At 40.3% G+C, this 17,799-nt stretch overlaps 3 protein-coding genes across 8 annotated transcripts in view; 2 read left to right on the forward strand and 1 right to left on the reverse strand.

Annotated features, from left to right (window-relative positions):
• The first annotated feature begins 1,401 nt into the window (after window positions 1-1,401).
• On the forward strand, window positions 1,402-4,567 carry LOC146556836 (ATP synthase F(1) complex catalytic subunit beta, mitochondrial-like). Its single transcript, XM_085248996.1, has 10 exons — window positions 1,402-1,566; window positions 2,082-2,255; window positions 2,337-2,511; window positions 2,695-2,816; window positions 2,924-3,108; window positions 3,240-3,398; window positions 3,486-3,608; window positions 3,692-3,904; window positions 4,009-4,210; window positions 4,310-4,567. Exons 1-10 carry the CDS (start codon window positions 1,461-1,463, stop codon window positions 4,405-4,407), a joined length of 1,557 nt encoding a protein of 518 aa, XP_085105122.1. The 5' UTR covers window positions 1,402-1,460; the 3' UTR covers window positions 4,408-4,567.
• On the reverse strand, window positions 3,911-9,424 carry LOC146556837 (coiled-coil domain-containing protein 89). Of its 5 annotated transcripts, none has more exons than XM_085248999.1 (8): window positions 9,307-9,424; window positions 6,254-6,726; window positions 5,977-6,107; window positions 5,775-5,911; window positions 5,599-5,675; window positions 4,880-5,087; window positions 4,702-4,795; window positions 3,911-4,170 (listed from the first exon to the last, which is right to left on the reverse strand). In XM_085248999.1, exons 1-7 carry the CDS (start codon window positions 9,346-9,348, stop codon window positions 4,709-4,711), a joined length of 1,155 nt encoding a protein of 384 aa, XP_085105125.1. In that variant the 5' UTR covers window positions 9,349-9,424; the 3' UTR covers window positions 3,911-4,170; window positions 4,702-4,708. The 5 variants fall into 5 exon arrangements, with proteins under 5 accessions (XP_085105125.1, XP_085105123.1, XP_085105124.1 ...); XM_085248997.1 differs by lacking the exon at window positions 9,307-9,424 and adding an exon at window positions 7,808-8,023; XM_085248998.1 differs by lacking the exon at window positions 9,307-9,424 and adding an exon at window positions 7,835-8,022.
• Window positions 8,716-17,799, forward strand: part of lrp2a (low density lipoprotein receptor-related protein 2a) — a 53,866-nt gene continuing 44,782 nt past the window's right edge. For both annotated transcript variants that reach the window (XM_085248994.1, XM_085248995.1), the window contains exons 1-9: window positions 8,716-8,872; window positions 13,883-13,990; window positions 14,292-14,414; window positions 14,698-14,814; window positions 15,233-15,343; window positions 15,480-15,593; window positions 15,683-15,799; window positions 16,350-16,493; window positions 16,607-16,726. In XM_085248994.1, coding sequence (XP_085105120.1) covers window positions 8,803-8,872; window positions 13,883-13,990; window positions 14,292-14,414; window positions 14,698-14,814; window positions 15,233-15,343; window positions 15,480-15,593; window positions 15,683-15,799; window positions 16,350-16,493; window positions 16,607-16,726 — 1,024 coding nt within the window. In that variant the 5' untranslated portion in view covers window positions 8,716-8,802. The remainder of the gene's footprint in view (window positions 8,873-13,882; window positions 13,991-14,291; window positions 14,415-14,697; window positions 14,815-15,232; window positions 15,344-15,479; window positions 15,594-15,682; window positions 15,800-16,349; window positions 16,494-16,606; window positions 16,727-17,799) is intronic.

Raw genomic sequence — 17,799 nt, forward strand, 5'->3', positions numbered from 1 at the left:
GAGAAAGACAACTATTCACTTTCATATTCACATGTACCACCAATGTAAAATCATCAGTTAACCTAAACTTGTTGACCAGATGTGCAAAGGAAGAGCACCCAAAGTCCAAATGGAAAGGTCCGAAACAAAACTTTTTTTTTACCAGAACCAAATTTTTTTTTGCCATCCACGAGTCAAGATTTTCCCAGAGGTCTGAATTTTCTTGAGTAAATCTAAATTTCATCCATCTATCCATTCTCTGCCGCTTATTTTTTTTCAGGGTCGAAGGGGGGCTGGAGCCTATCCCAGCTGTCTTGTGGCGAGAGACAGGGTACACCCTGGAGAGGTCACCAGTCTGTCGCAGGGCTAATAAATTAAAAATTTAATTTCAAATAATTCCAAACTTTTGAACTTATAGATGGCATAAAAACTCCAACTTATTTTCATTGGCAGAAACAAGTTCCACATTTCGCAGCACTGTCATATGTTCAGTCTCGGCTGTTGGCTTCATAAAGCATCTCTGCATCACACAGTGTGTTTTTATAAGCTGTAAAATTAGTTATATGCATTACTACTACAGTATCTCTTTCAAAATACACTATCCCAACCTATGTATGCAAGCACAATCTGACCTGAAGAGTTGTAGGGGCCATCTTCGCCTTCATTTGATAGGCAAAGACAGACATTAAAGCCAGACATAAAGGCAGGGTGAGAAAGAATGACATGGAGGAAATCACCATGATCCCAAGCCGCTGCAGCTTTTCAGCATTCAGGTTATCCACTTAACCAAGTGAGCAACAGCAGTCCCCCAACAGATAAGATTTGAGGTGTTCCTTCGTACTCATCTCATCATGAATTTTCACAAAATGCTGAATTTATCTAATTTATTAACATGTAATTTTATTACACAAGTTAAATTTAATGGATAGTTTATACAAATAACCTTTTCCTTGATGAATTGTTTGAATAAATAAACCTTTGATTTGATATGTTTCAGTTGCACTTCATTCAAAATTATTGCTTCAATATTATTATAATTAATGCTTGAGAGGGTGAAGAATCATTTTTGTGAGTGAATAAAACTAAACTCCTAATATTAAGCTGGCAAACTAACTTGCAGCCATAATCAGCATTCCTGAGCCTTTTTTATTTACAGTTGACCCCAATTAATAAATACATAAATAAAATTTTAAAAAAAATCTGCTGACCAATAACTCCCCCTTTAATTAAACTCCCAGTTAAAAATCCAGTCCAAACCTTTCAGTTGGAGTAAATCTATATACAGGGAGTAGTTGGCCTGTGAAGGACTAATTCCCTTTACCTGTATCGCGACTGTATGTTATTGGAAATGTCGGCTCTGCCCTCTAGCGGTGTATGAAGGCATAAAATCAACTCATACCGCACATGCTCAGAAGGGCCCGGTTCAGCGGTTAGAGATCTGCCATAAGCAGAGTGCGCCGTCACCTTCAGCCATCTTAACCATGTTGGGTGCCTTGGGACGGTGCTGCAGCGGGTCTCTGCAGGCTCTGAAGCCTGGCTTCAGCTCTCTGAAGACAATCCCCGGGAGAAATGCGGCTCTCTATTCCAGTAAGTAAAGTTTAAAACTGTGGCCGACTGTCAGCATTATGTGTCGCTTGTTACTACAGCCAGTAGATGCGAACCCGGCGGAACAGGCCTGTACCATTAAGGCTCCATTCATTGAAGATCAGTGGGTATTTTAGCCAAACAAAGGATCTAAAATATGAGCGAACCAGTTATTTAGGCATGTTTTTGCTTCAGGTATTTGTCTTTACTCCTGGTATGTTTTACTTCGCTGTCTTCCATGAATGACCTTCGTAAGCGGGTCATTGTTTTGCCACAGACCCTGTGCTCTCACTGTTCCAAAGTTTTAGTTAGTCTGTGTGCTTCAGTTACAACAGAATACGGAAGTGCATTTAAGAAAACCTAAAAATGTGGCAGTATTTTATAGGCAGGCAGTTAATTTGCCTGCCCTCTAGATGTACTTCAGTTCACTTGCATAGGTTAATTTAGTATGCACGGTCTCTCTGGGAAGCATGAACTGTTGCTGTCATGTGCTGCCATTCATTTCACTGTCCTTTCAGGCAGGGGTTATGCTGCCCCAGCTGCTCAGGCTTCGCTGGCCAATGGCCGGATAGTAGCTGTGATTGGTGCTGTGGTGGATGTCCAGTTTGATGAGGGCCTGCCTCCCATTCTCAATGCCCTGGAGGTGGCAGGCCGCGAGAGCCGGCTGGTGCTGGAGGTGGCACAGCATCTCGGTGAGTGTGCTGAAACGAGCCAGCTCAACGCTCCAGAGTGAATATTTGTCCTTTAATGTCTTTCTTTGTACATTCATTCAGGTGAAAACACAGTCAGAACCATCGCCATGGACGGTACTGAGGGTCTGGTCCGTGGTCAGAAGGTTCTTGACACTGGAGCTCCCATTCGGATTCCCGTGGGCCCCGAGACCTTGGGCAGGATTATGAATGTCATCGGAGAACCCATTGATGAGAGGGGTCCAATTAGTACAAAGCAGTGAGTATTGAAAGGATTCAAACTTTTCCACCCTCTGTGAATATCTCAGCTTTTGTCTGTTTTACTCAAATAAGAGTTAAAATGTGTCTTTACTATTAATGGGTTTGACAGATGATAAAGCACACATGGCACCTGTCTTATTCAATTGTAAGCATGTTTACAATAACAAACATTACTTGGCAGGACTGCTCCTATTCATGCTGAAGCCCCTGAGTTCACTGACATGAGTGTGGAGCAGGAGATCCTGGTGACTGGCATCAAAGTGGTAGATCTGCTGGCACCCTACGCCAAGGGTGGAAAGATCGGTTTGTTGATTTATTTTTTTATTTATTTATTTTTTTAAATCCATATTTATTTTTTCACACAAGAATTCCTTGTTAATTTATTATTGTGTATGCGTCATTCCTTAAAGGTCTGTTTGGTGGTGCTGGTGTTGGCAAGACTGTGTTGATTATGGAGCTGATCAACAATGTGGCGAAGGCTCACGGTGGTTACTCTGTGTTTGCTGGAGTGGGCGAGAGAACCCGCGAAGGAAATGACTTGTACCATGAGATGATTGAGTCTGGTGTCATTAACCTGAAGGACACGACCTCAAAGGTCAGAGCCTTTTAACAAGTTAGCTGTTAAAACATACGTAGTCATTGTATTGTAGCAGTAAAAGTTTGGTTTTTAGCTCTGCTGTTGGATTTCAGTTAAGTTTCCTGGGACTCTTGCATCGTGTTTCTCAGGTGGCACTGGTGTACGGTCAGATGAACGAGCCTCCAGGTGCTCGTGCGAGAGTTGCCCTGACCGGTTTGACTGTTGCAGAATACTTCCGCGATCAGGAGGGACAGGACGTGCTCCTCTTTATTGACAACATCTTTAGGTTTACCCAGGCTGGATCAGAGGTTTGAAATGGAATAAATAAAAAATACTTTTTGTTAGACCTAATAGTTATGTCATCTCACTTTAATATTTATATCATTATCCTTTAGGTGTCTGCTCTGTTGGGTCGTATCCCTTCTGCCGTGGGTTACCAGCCAACACTGGCCACTGATATGGGTACAATGCAGGAGAGAATCACCACCACTAAGAAAGGCTCCATCACCTCAGTACAAGTAAGAATTCCCAGGATGCTAATCCTAATTACATGTCAGCATGCTCTTGTTTTCTGGTTTATTTAAACTGATTTGTATTGCAGGCTATTTATGTGCCTGCTGATGACTTGACTGACCCCGCTCCAGCTACCACTTTTGCTCACTTGGATGCGACAACCGTGCTGTCCCGCGCTATCGCCGAGCTTGGTATCTATCCTGCTGTGGATCCCCTAGATTCAACTTCCCGCATCATGGACCCCAATATTGTTGGTTCTGAACACTACGATGTTGCCCGTGGTGTGCAGAAAATTCTTCAGGTAAGCTGTATGCCATAACAATTTATTAATAACAAACAATCAATACAAAAGGCAAAAACTAATGACTGTTTCTTTCTTTCTTTCTTTTTTTTTTTTTTTTGTAGGACTATAAGTCATTACAGGACATCATTGCTATCCTTGGTATGGATGAATTGTCTGAGGAGGACAAGTTAACTGTAGCACGTGCACGCAAGATCCAGCGTTTCCTGTCTCAGCCCTTCCAGGTAGCTGAAGTCTTTACCGGTCATTTGGGCAAGCTGGTCCCTCTGAAGGAAACAATCAAAGGCTTTAAGAGCATTCTAGGAGGTAAAGTGCACCACTGATATAAAGACATTTTTTAAATGGCATCAACTTGGTGTGCTTTTTATAGTAATGGTTATTGTTGTTGTTTTTTTTCTCTTCAAGGTGAATATGATGCCTTGCCAGAACAGGCTTTCTACATGGTGGGCCCCATTGAAGAAGTAGTCCAAAAGGCTGAGAAACTGGCCGAGGAACATGCGTAAACGATATCTTTCTGAGGCCGGAAAGTTTTGAGATGAACATTTGTACAGTGTAATTTCTATTTGAGGAACTTCTAACGTGTCATGCTAAGTATGTTTGTTGTGGTTCCATTTCTCTGGAAGATTAAATTTAAAAAAAAAAAAAAAAAAAAAAAAAAGTAAATTTGTGTTGTATCCATGGCTTCTTTTCTTTCTTTCTTTTTTTTTTTTTTTCCCCACCCTTCCCTCGAAATTGTCCACAAACATGCATACTTGTTCACAATAAATAAAAACCATCATACTGATTAGAAAACATACCAGATGTTTATCCAATTATGTGGCGCAGCTTCCTATTCAGCTCCCTTTCCTGTGTGAGGAGGCTGTCACTGTGTTCCTTGAAAGCGTCGAAATCCTGTGAAAATGAAACATTTGGAACATGTTCTCAGCCTCAGTTTGGGCGACCATGAAATTTTGCAGACTGCCTATTTCAATGCACCTCTTTTAGCTTCTCGAACTTTCTCACAGATTGATCGAGAGCAGACTGGAGGGACTTCACTCTTGCATCTTTGTTAACAGCTTCTACTTCACGTGCAAATCTGAAAGTCGAGAACAAACGGAAGATCGCTCTCATTTGTGCTTCAGTCTTTCTGTGCGTGATCCTGGAAATAAATCTTAGTATGCCATGTTGAAGGATGTCGCAATTCCTAAAGTGTGTTAAGAAGAGAGAGGCTCGCTTACAGAAGTAAAAATGAAGGATGCATTTTTACCTTCAGTGTATAAAAGGTGAAGCACACAACTGGAATAGACAAATCACAGAGGAAGGAGTCCCTAAACTAATTGTCTGTATTTATAACTTTTTTCATTTATTTAAGATGATCAAACTTTCTGGCCTTCACTGTCACTGTGATTAAGAAACTTAGATATACCTTGTCATGTTGTAAATTAAAAGAATCGATCAATATAAAAGAATAGCATGAGGACTGCAACACTGGAGATCATAAAGTCTTAGTCCTGCAGTGCTGTAAGTAGCATAACAAAATTTATAGTGCAGATGTTAAACATTCTCATTTGACACTTTAAAGTGATGGCTTGAGGCAAAACTGATACTTCTCTAGTGGGAAGGGCTAAGACACGAGGACAGGAGTAGAGGAGAAAATAAGAAAGTCAGTTAAACTTTAAAGTCTTAGAGCAATGTAACGTGAGCACTGTTAGTACCTCTCCAATGCCTCCAGTTGCACTTTCTTCTCTTCTTTGCATTTTGTCTCCAGGTTCTGGATTTCCTCCTGTTTCTCCTGCATTTAAGAGCAGTTTGTATGTTAATGAAGCCATTCATTCATTCATGAGCATTTGTGTGTGTTTATTAGTTAGAACAATGCTGTTTTTTTATTGACCTGTATCACTTTGCCTCTTTCCATAGAAAGACACAAAAACTTGTCCTTCTCCTTCATGAGACTTGTTATCCTTTCTCTCATTTTGATTTCATTCAAAGCTCGCTGTTCTTCAGCCTCTTGTAGCTGCAGCTTCAGTTCTGTTTGCAGAAAGAAAGACATTATTTTGTAAACTGTAGAGATAGACCTATAGTTTTCTACGCACCTTTGCAGTTGTCCACAGCCTCTTTGTGCTGCTGGTGTGCATCCTGTAGCTCATTGATTAGTGATGTTTCCCTGGCTATATGCAGATTTTCTTGTCCCAGGAGTTCCATCTGGCATCCAGCTAATTTCTCCCTTAAGTTTTAGTGTAAAACAATTCAAAAGAAATTAACAACTATATATTTAATGATTTTTATTACTGTTCAATAATTCTTGTTTTTCAAAAGTCTGAGATTGAATCTCAATAGATTCAAGCATTAGAGTTAATTAGAGTTAATTACCGATATTCCTTTCTCTTGTGTGCATATTTCTCTATCTGCCGTTTAACTTCTTCCTCCAGTTTTTGCACTAACACTTGGCTGTCATGTAACCTCTGTGAGAAAAGCGATTCATTCTCTGACTGCAGCTTTTCGTTTTCGAGTTTTAACTGGCTGTTATGATTTTTATACTCCTCCATGAAAGCAATAATTGCTTGATTGTTGGCAGCTAAATCCATAAATCTTTTCTCCAGTATCTTTGATTTGTTCCTTTCCTCTTCCAGTTCTTTCTGACAGCGTGCCACTTGGTCCTCATGCTCTGCATTGATTTTCTGCAGGGCTTGATATCGGAGAAACACCTCGTCGGCTCTGTTTTTCAGAATGCAGATCAAACTTGACTGCTCATCTACTCTGGACCTCAACATCTTTTCCTCTGTTAGATCCTCCGTGGGAAGACTTTGAAGTTTCCCAGGTGACTTCTGAATGCAGTCCATATGCTGTGAACAAAGGGAAGAAACCTAATGTTAAAACATGGCAATAACTTCTCTCACACCAATCTGACAAGGCAGGCAGCTGTCCATCCTGAGCCTGTGTGTTTAGGCATGTAGACATGGTTAATTCAACCTTCTCCTTAGTTAAAACTCAGCATCAAAATGGGGACGAAAAGCAATTTAAGTATTTTAAGTAGTTCAATTCATGATTCAGCAATTTAAGTAGTTCAAATAACCAGATGACTTGTGGAAAAGCATCTCTGAATGCAGAGCATATTAAAACACTGAAGCAGATTGTCTTGACCATTTTAAATGGGGACAAGTCAGCTGGTGAATGTATTTAACTCAGGGATGTCAAAGTCATTTTACATCGTTGGCCACAAACAGCCCACTTTGATCTCAGCCAGTGAAACTCCAATTTTAGTCAATGTAAAAAGAAATTTACTACACATTTAATCAATGAGATATCTTAATACAAGACAAAGAAGAGAAATTTCAACAGTATGTCTCAGTTTTTCTACTACATGCGTAGTAATTGAAAGATAATCTGTCAGCATGACTCTTTGGGCTTCAATTGTAAGAAGTAAATGTATAAAATTTCAGTCTATAAGATAATTACTTTGCTGTTACGTGAATGGCCATGGGATGAGATATTTATAATAAGGCAAAGTTGTAAAAGACACCTAACAATATTGGAGCCTTCGCCGGGCTGATTCTGGCCTTACGTTTGACACCCCAGGTCTGACTATTAACTATAGCGGTTAAATGTACTAAGTACAGTGCTATTGTTGTAGAGCAATTGCTCATAATTTTCTTTAAGTACACTATTGGGCTAAATGTACTTCTGCGACTAAACACTTTTAGGTAATTAACGGTTTTAGATACTCTGCGCATCTTAAAAGATCGCTAGCTTATACTTTTTATGTTACCCATCTCTTATTATTCTTTTTTAGCATGTTTCCAGTTTATTCACACACTTAGCTCACTTAGCTTAAATTTATTCCTCATTTAAAGCATTTAAGTAATACAGCAGTACTTAAAGTTAAGAATTGTCGAGAAAGTAAACTTAGTATTAGTTTGAACTAACTTTTTTGTTTTGCTTTTTTAAACACACCTTCACCTCGCTGCCCTCCATCTTCATGTTTTCCTCTGCATTGCTCTGTGAAACTGCCATGTCGAGTTCATATAATACAGATTTTCAGTCACATTTTTTCCGTACCTAACTTCCACTTTTCGTTGAAAATATCTTTTAAAAGTCTCGGTAGTTTCGGTTGCACCGTCGCTAATGGCAACCATCTTTGAACCGCCCTTTCTTCTGATTTATCGAGTCCCACTATTCGGCCGCATGAGGGCGATGTTGAGCTTATTATCGGCCGCCAACTTGGTTAACAGTAGGTTTTCTTTTAAAAAAAAAAAACCATTATTATTATTTTAGTAGTAGCAGTTTATATTTTTTATTTATTTATTTATTTTTTTTGATGATTGCATTTTTCCGTGGCGCTAAATTTGTATATTTTTATTTTAGGGAGATCATTACACCATAATTCCGTTAGTTTACCATTAGATAATCTAATAATCGTTTGACCTCCTTTTGCAAAGCACCGTTACAAAGACTCTTAACAAAGTGCATGTTTGTCGTCATATGTGCCAGAAACATGGCCCTTGCTCGGGCTCTAACCAACCATACTGGGATTAAGTTCTCTGCCTGGGCCTTCTTGGACGCCCTAGAAGGCCTTGTTTTAGTTGCATGCTTTTTTATTTAGTCGCCCACTCTTTATTTTTCCCCCCAAGAACCAGTAGGCACCCATTTCAATCCCTAAATCAAAGTGATAGCCCGCTGAGAGTGAAAAATCACTGGCACTGGGACGAGTCGGACCTTACTCGGCATTATGCAGATTCCAGAGCCCAGAGGGATTTATCGTGAGGGCCGAGGCTGGGTTGGGGGAGCGGCTGTCCTGGCCTTTGTGCACGCCCCTTTTCATCAACTAGCGGGCCAAGAAAGACAGAGGAAAGCAACAGCATCCCAGCCCCAGTCCTTACAGCTCCTCCATCTGCACAGCGGAGCTGGACGGACCAGCCAGGATGTGGAGAGCACTGCTACTTAAATTCCTTTTTGTCCTTATATGCTGTGTTACATGGCACCACTCTGAAGGTAAGTACTGTGATTTTTTTAAACTTTTTTTTCTCTGTCCACACAGGATGTTAGCTGAATGACTCATTGAGGAACTGCATAACTGCTGCGCTGCACTGCACTTGTTGCACATAGGAAAAAAATATGAGAAAACTGAAAATCAATCATATTTGATGGAATTTAAAGAGCAAAAGAAGGTGGAAATAGTATTGTTAATTCAAAAGCCTTTGGTTTAGTGCCTGCACTCAGGATGATACTGTATTTTTATTTATTTATTTATTTTTAATTTAGCCACCAGGTAAAGTAATTCTGTCTGTGGCGCTAAATGCTTTTACACATAGTATTACTTTAAAGGTTGAGCACAAAGCCTTCCTCACACCGATTGGAAGTTATCTTGAGGAACTTTTGCCTGAGCTTTACTGTTGCTAGGTAACGGAAAAGAGCATGTGACTTACAGGCAATCTGCGAGGACTGTGGGCCACTGGTACAAGTCTCATTCAGTGGAGCAGATTTTACGCTGCAAACCCACCGATTCGGCTCAGATTCCAGCTTTATTTTCTAATGCAAGAGAGAGAGAGAGAGACACACACACACACACACACACACATGAAAAAAAAGCTCACACACTGCTCTTTATACGTGACAGTCTCATGCTTGTCTGTTGTGTTAGGAACACGGCTAAGATCTTACTTCTCAAATTGTAATCTGCTTTCTTTTTGCTCAACCCTTAGTATGTAAGCTCCTTACTGTGAATCAAGCAACTAATTACAGTGCAGCTGCTGCAGAAAGGAATCATTTCTAACCAAGAGAGAAACAGTTTCAAGTTTTTTTGTTTTTTAAATAAACCTAAAGTGAGGTCAATGCTACAGCTTTTTTATTTACTGTTATGAAATATCCTAGACCTATTTCCTCACTGGCTAAAAGGCAGAAAATCGGGCCTGTCTATGTAAAAAACCCAACAAAAAACAAAGACAATATAACTGTACCGTATAACTGAGACTGTAGCATTTTAAAAAAAATCACTTGGCATTTCCTTTGAATCTTGGCAGTTGCATGCAACTTGAAGATGAATTTTGCTGATGACAGCTGAAGGGCACAAAATGATGACTTGAGAAAAATAGCAGACGTCCAGCACACTTAGTCAGCTTGTGCATGTCGATCATTAGCTTGGATTAGTTGACTGCTTAAATATTATTTATTTATCTTTAACCTGAATTTATGAATGACCACTCCGTGTTAAACCATATTGCTGGACATTGCCTCCCTGGCTTCCCTGGCCTGCTTTGTCACTTAGAATATAAGATTGGTGATGGCTTGTTTTACTGTGAGGGGGGCAGGGTACTTTCTAATCTCTTCCTGATCCTCCACAAAAATCCTTTAGTTTGATAACTGTTTCTTCCAGGACCTTCTGGAAAACATTATCCAGGCCTTGAGCTTGATACTACTACTGAATGCTTACACTGGCATTAATAGCTAACGTGACTGTTTGAGAAGATCTCATGGTGTTGGTTTATTAACTATTATCTGCCATTTCTGCTGTTTTGGATGTGTTTTGTCAGCAAGTTGAGCTGTTATCTCCAATTATCATTTACCAGGGAATCTTAATAGCCTATTAGGCGCATAGTGCAAATTTTAATAGCTCTATAAATTGCTTTTATTTAAATATACTAGTAAACAACATGCAAATTGCAAGACAGATTACAGACTGAAACCTATTTTTAGTTCCAGTCTGTAATGACGTCAATAAAAATGTTTTCCTTCTTGTTGAAACTTTTCGAGACTTTTCAAGCTCAGCCAGCACGTGCACCTTAAACCTTGTGCCCGTGGCCAAGCGTCTTTCCGGTGTAGGAGCCTAAGTCTGCATGCTACAGTAACACTGCGGGAGAAACTGGAGCACAGTTGACACAAATTGAGAGCAAATCCTTTTGGTAGCTCCCCCGTTAAAGTCCACGTTAAAGACACCAAGGATGGAGTTTAGCCTCCAACCAGCTGCTTCGTGAGCTGTGACACACAGCGTAGAGGAGAAGTAAGATGTCCAGTAGCTGTGTTATTGGGTTGTGACAACTTAATTTATGATTCCTTTCACTTACTGTTTTGTTGGTCCATGCATCAAAAAGCTGAGCATTCCTCGATTCCAACCAGACCAAGGCTTTATTCCTCGCCCTATTTATGCCTTCCTTTTGTTCCCATGCCACTGCCAAAGCTGCCTCGTTTTTTGTTTTTTTTTAGACGTTTTTGAGTGTAGCACTAAGAGCCAAAGTCACTTGTTTGGCAATTGACTGCATTCTGCTGCATTGATTTCCATATGAAATGGGCAGCAGCACTTCGCTCTGACAGCGTTTCATGCTGCCAGCAGACGTTTTCTCAACTTTTCTCCGCTCACATCCATTGAGTGCAGAGGGCTGCACCAAAACAAGACGGCACTGATGAAAGCGTGAAGACGTCTTTTGACATACCCCATGTGACAAGAAAGAGATGTTTCACAACAGCAGTGGACAGACAAGTTTTTTTCTTTTTGTCAGAAGGTGGCATATAGTATGTTCTTCTCTGGTTCAGCAGCTTGTAAGGCTTACTTTCCTCTACTTTTTTTTAGGACGACACTTCAGAGTTACGAGTTTGCATCACTGCTCACACCTCTGTTGTGCCATTGTAATTTCACAGAGGGATTTATGGCGTTTGGAGGACTTCATTCGGAGGAAAATTCCACTCGTGCGCTTCTTTGTCGGGCGTTCTTATCCTCATCCTCAGACAGAGCAGTGCTCTTTCCTTCTGTGGGTTTAAGTTGCTAATTAGAAAAGACAAAGCCAGAAGGAAGGGGAAAGGAAAACAACAACATTACAGAAAAGCCTCAGCTAAAACTCTCATTAGAAAACACTCATCATCACCGCCCCCACACACACACACTCACTTAAAAAAAGCATTCTTAATAAGACCTTTGCTTTGTCCTTGCTTAATTTTGACTGACTTTCTCAGTTTAACAACATAATTTAAGGATTTGGAAAAATGTTCTATTGTGAATGTAAGAAGAAACCTAACACAAGATAGTGCCGTTAAAGGTTCGGCATCAGTGCACGGTATCTGTCACCATTCCCAGAAGTAATGCTGTCAGGAAATACTGGCTGCATTTGAAAGCATCCAGTAGATTGGTTTCTTCCTGGCATACTGGCCTTTAAGGTGTCACTGTGTGCATTTATAGCGTCTATACACCTCTAGATTTATTTCAGTGGTAGAAGAAGTACTCCAAATACTTCTCTCTTTAAGTAAATAAGGAGAAATACATAAATGTTAAAAAACTTCATTGCAAGTAAATCTTCAGCATGAAAACTGATTTCAGATAAATGATGTAATGTAGTGCCAGCAAGATGTAGTCAAAGCAGAAGGCTATAAAAGAAGTGTTTGCCCTCCCTGAGTTAAGCATTGTTACATGTAATATCATTAGATAACTAATTGGCAAGCATCAATGGGTAAGCAGCATGCTACTTGCTTAAAAGTTCCCGAGTGAAGCATCATGTCACAATAAAAATTGTCACCTTAAAGTGTACTTACTTACAAATCACGATTATATTCTTATGTAAGTCTTAATGAAACATTTTTTCTGGAAAAATCACTTTCTTTTAGATGTTTACATTGATAAGATTGCGTCCAGTTTCACAGTCAATAGCAATCAATATATTTTTGTTATTATTTGTCATTCTTTTTTCTCTTTTTGAAACTCCTAGTTGTCCTGCACAGACAACACTTCTTTTTATCAGCGTATATATGCTGTTTTTGTTTAATAGATTTAGTCTTTTTGCTACTTGTGTCCTGCATCCAACGCTTCTTCCGTGCTATAGTTGAAACCTCCAGGATTATTGACTTGTAACAACGACCTCCTTTGAGCAAGTTTGTGAGCAATTTTATCATTAGTAAACTGAGCAGGAAAAAAGGTTTGCTTCCTGGATAGCTGCTGGCAGAGTTAAAAATGTGGCCCTTTTTTTTGTTGAGTTGTTTGTAAAGCAGTTAATTGGAGACAAGAAGGCAACCTACACAACTATTTTAGTGCAGAAGCACCGGCAGTGACCACACAACTGCTTTAGAAGCAATCTATCATTAAAATAGTCCATAACTCAAAGCAATGATAAACTCTTGGCGCTAAATATAGTCTGTGTTTCCTTTAAATAGCGTTTAGTACCATCACTCAACTGCCCGCTGGCTTTTCTGACCTTGCAGACACCTTTTCACTCAGTTAAAGCTGAATTGCACCATAAAAATGTTTCCTTGTGGCCAAAACCATTATTGTGAAATTGTAAAGGCATGATATAGGTTACTAAAGCCCTAGATTTTAGATAAAAACTCTCGATTTTTAAAAATTCTCAAGAAGGTATTTGATCAAAGGGGAACGTTGTTTTCAAAATGCTGGATAAGACAGGACAGAGACAGACCCCCAACCCTGAGCATGCACCACCACACTTCCTCTCATAAAGAATTTGGGTTGAAATGGCTGCGGTACCACCCAGTACCAGTATTTATTCTAATTACATTTCTGACTGGACAGGAAAAGCATGCACCATAAATCAGGCTGTCAAAGAGCCCATCAAAATTGCACATTCCTATTTGAACGGGGTCTGATGGAGTGCTCTGCCTCTGAACTATGCTGCTTGAATCAATCTCTCCTGGTAAACGTCAGGGAAGGTAGAGCCATGGTACCTTATCTCTACCATTGCCCCTCAGTGAGAACATCAAAAGGAAGCTTGGGAAGAGCGCAGTGAAGGTTGTGTAACTGTCGGTTGGATGGCTGGCACGTTTGTCTCCAAGGCTCATCAATGCTGTTTGCAACAGACTATATCAGAGAACACCTACCCTCCCTCCCCATGGCCTGTTTTTCAATGCATATATAAAAGACAATTGATTCATAATTTATTTGTATTTATTTATGTTTTGTTTTGGACAGGATGACAGGAACAGGAATAGAACTAAAATTGAAATTTAACATAGAATGCACATTTTGGGGAAAAAAAGCTTAAGTTGAACTCAAGCTGTGATTGCATGCAGGATGTGAATTGGGGCAGTTCCGCTGCAGGACAGGTCGATGTATCCCCGGTGACTGGCACTGTGACGGGACGTCAGACTGCGTCGATGACTCTGATGAGCACGACTGCCGTGAGTTACTTATTAAATTGCATTTTTTGCCAATATGATGCCTGCAAAGGTTTTAATATTTCATGTACGATGCTTGTTAGATGTGAGTGCTTTCGGTAGTGGAAGGAACTAAATCCTGCTATCGATGAAAATATATTGCAATAAAGTGTTTCTGTGTGTACAGTAATTAGTAACGTTAGTGTGGTTGTAGCTAAGCACAAGTAAAGTATAAGTAATAAAAAAATACACTTGATCAGCAGTAAGATTTGTACTTTTGGATTTCATTCAGGAGGCGTAAGTAATGAAATGCTCTGTCTCACAGCTCAGGTAACGTGTGATAGCAACCATTTCCAGTGTCTGAGTGACGGCGAGTGTATCCCAAACCTATGGGTGTGTGACGATGAGGAAGACTGTGAGGATGGCTCAGATGAGAGGCAGCACTGCCGTGAGTATATTACATCATTATCAGATTATAAAGGGAGCTGTTCAGTGATTAAGTAAACTTATTAAAAAATACTTAGAATGAAATATTTGAAATAATTTGAATTCTTGCAAACATAAACTATGGCCATGTGGGATTGGACATTGAAATGATTAACAATGACCCCCCACATAGTCTGTGGGACTGAAGTAAGGTACGGTGATGACTTTTAAGTCCCTTTATCTACAATAAAATGAAATTTGAACTGCACATAGATGAATACAAACTTTTTTTTATCTCTTCCTAGCTGGAAGGACATGCACCAGTGGCCAGTTCAGCTGCAGTAATGGTGCGTGCATCCCAGGAGAGTACCAATGTGACCGTCTGGCAGACTGCTCAGATGGTTCCGATGAGAGAAATTGCCGTAAGTCTTCTCCAAGGTGGTTCCCCCCACTTTTTTTTTTTTTTTATCTCAGGCTCCTGTGGCATTTTAATCAATTTGTTAAGATTAAGAGGCTCGCTGACTGACAGAATGGACCACAATATGCTTCTTGTTGTCAGAGGTTGATTGCAGATTCTTTGGTGGATTAGTCAAGCTGAAGTTCAGCTGCTATGCCATTATTGTGCCGACATGGTAGACTCGCAGCACTGCACACGGTGGTAATCTCACAGTTGCATAAAGAATGCTGTGGCAACTGCTGGTGCTGTGGTGGTGCTGTTAAATGTTAGTCTCTTATCCCTCCTATTCACAGAGCTTTTCACGTGTTAAAGGCTGAAAAGAGCACAGTTGTCAGGTTGATTTAAATGCATAACATTTGCCTGATGATGGGTTAATCTTACAGATTATCCCGAGTGTACACAGCTGAGGTGTGCCAATGGGGCCTGCTACAACCGGACCCAAAGATGTGACCAGATACTCGACTGCCGTGATGGCTCTGATGAGGCAAACTGCAGTAAGGAGACAATAAATTTTGGTGCTAATGCATGAAGTGAAAGACGTTTTGGGGTCTTCCAAAAATACAACCAGAAAGATGACAAAATCAACAAATCAAGCCCTTTTTTGTTCTCTTTCTGCTGTGATTTCTTTAGCACAGCGCTGCAATGCGGGCCTGTTTTCATGTCATAATGGGATGTGTGTCCCTCAACGCTACGTCTGTGACCACGACGATGACTGTGGAGACCGAAGCGATGAGCTTAACTGCAGTATGTGGCTCCCGTCACTGTCACCGTCACTAATTACAGTTATTTTGGTGCAGATAAACAAATGTCTTATTCCCCCCCTTGCTCTGCAGCATATCCTACATGTAGAGGCAACTACTTCACCTGTCCCAGTGGCCGCTGCATCCATCAAGTCTGGCTTTGTGATGGAGAGGATGACTGTGAAGATAATGCAGATGAAAAAGGCTGTGGTATGTATACAGTAGCTAAAAAAATCATTCAACGTTTATCTGATTTATCTGTAAAATTAGAATGAGAAGCGTTGGTACTTTAGCTGGACAAATAGCATTGAAAGGGGTAAGAACGGGAGCTGTGTAAACCTGATTCATCTTTAGTCACCATGGTTGGTTTGGCTTAGAGTGATACTATGCCTGTGCTCCCTTAAGTGTGGTATTCAAATGCCTCTTTGTGGCACAAGATTGTGCAGCCCCCCAAAGTGCTTTAGAATTCCTCCACATGGCTGTGAAGAGTGTGTGTTTTTAAAGGATGGGCTGCAGAAGCTCTCTGAGCCCCCATGTGACCCCCCTCAAAACTCCACTCCTTTACGTCAATTTAAAGTGACAGCCATTTCCCGGACAATGACCCAGCCACAGTTTTCTTTAGATCAGAACCACTGAATATCTGTTCTATTCCCAACAACTGTACCACCTTTAAAACTTTTTCCAGCTCTGTTTTTTATTGTTGCTTTCCCTTTCTGTGCATAATCCTGCAAAGTGGATGAATTTCTTTTTTTATCTACAGATAATGTACAACGGGAGTGTTACCCAGGAGAATGGCCATGTCCATCTTCTGGCCTGTGCATCCCCTTGGACAAGCTTTGCGATGGGACGCCTAACTGTCCAGATGGAGAGGATGAAACGAACACCACTGCTGGACGCAACTGCAGTTAGTATCAACACAACCAGTGTTGTGTACTATTGAGTACACATTAGGAAATCTAATCTCACAAACGGTGTCACTGAAGAATATATCAGCAGTCAGGTTTCTTTTTTGGTCAGGTATTTGGAGATGTGCCTCCCTGAGCTGTGAGCATCACTGTCATGCTTCTCCTGGTGGTGGAACTTGTTCCTGTCCTTCTGGATACATTGTCAACAGCAACAACAGTCGCACATGTATAGGTAGATACTGTAGCTATCACTAACATCTTTGACTAAACAGTGGTATGGGTGAGTTGGGATTTTTTAAATGCTTTTCACTATGACAGAAATATGTTTCTTTTGCTATGTTTCTAAAAGCCAAACATGTGTAGTTTATGTTGACATCTTGATGCACCAAGTCATGTGACGGTAGAAGTATGAGTATATTTTGAACTGTTGTTTTTTTCAGGGTGATATGATTATATGGAATACATCTTTAACAACTTCAAAAACCAAAGATTGGGTGCACAAGTTTTCATTTATTTTGGATTTTCTCTCATCCACACAGGGTGAAAAGTATGCACACAGGCTCAAATATACACAGTGGTGTGAAAACGTTTTTGAGTTTCTGATTTCCAATGTTTTTTTCTGTTTGACACACTTAAATGTTTCAGATCATCAAACAAATTTAAATATCAGACAAACACAACACAAGCAAAAACAAAATGCAGTTTCTAAATTAAGGTGTTTATTATTAAGGGGAAAAAATCCAAACCTACATGGCCCTGTGTGAAAAAGTAATTGCCCCCTAATCCTAATAACTGGTTGGGCCACCCTTAGCAGCGACAACTGCAATCAAGCATTTGCGATAATTGGCAATGAGTCTTTTATAGCACCAGGGAGGAATTTTGGCTCAGTCTTCTTAGCAGAATTGTTTTAATTCAGCCAGGTTGGAGGATTTTTGAGCATGAACCACCTTTTTAAGGTCATGCCACAGCATCTCAGTTGGATTCAGGTTTGGACTTCAACTAGGCCCCTTTAAAGTCTTCATGTTGTTTTTCTTATTTTCTTAAGCCATTCAGAGGTGCTGGTGTGTTTTGGAACATTGTCCTGTGCATCAGCTTGGGTTCACGAACAGATGGACAGACATTCTCCTTCAGGATGTTTTGGTAGACAGCAGAATTCATGGTTGCAATTACCACAGCAAGTATTCCAGGTCCAGAGGCAGCAAAACAGCCCCAGACCATCATATTACCACCACCATATTTCGCTGTTGGTATGATGTTCCCTTTCTGAAATGCTGTGTTAGTTTTATGCCAGACGTAATGTGACAC

The sequence above is a fragment of the Mchenga conophoros genome, linkage group LG16 (assembly GCF_057382185.1).
Source record: "Mchenga conophoros isolate Kocher_MC1m ecotype Shallow Benthic linkage group LG16, M_conophoros_male_GT1.1, whole genome shotgun sequence".
Lineage (NCBI taxonomy): Eukaryota > Metazoa > Chordata > Actinopteri > Cichliformes > Cichlidae > Mchenga > Mchenga conophoros.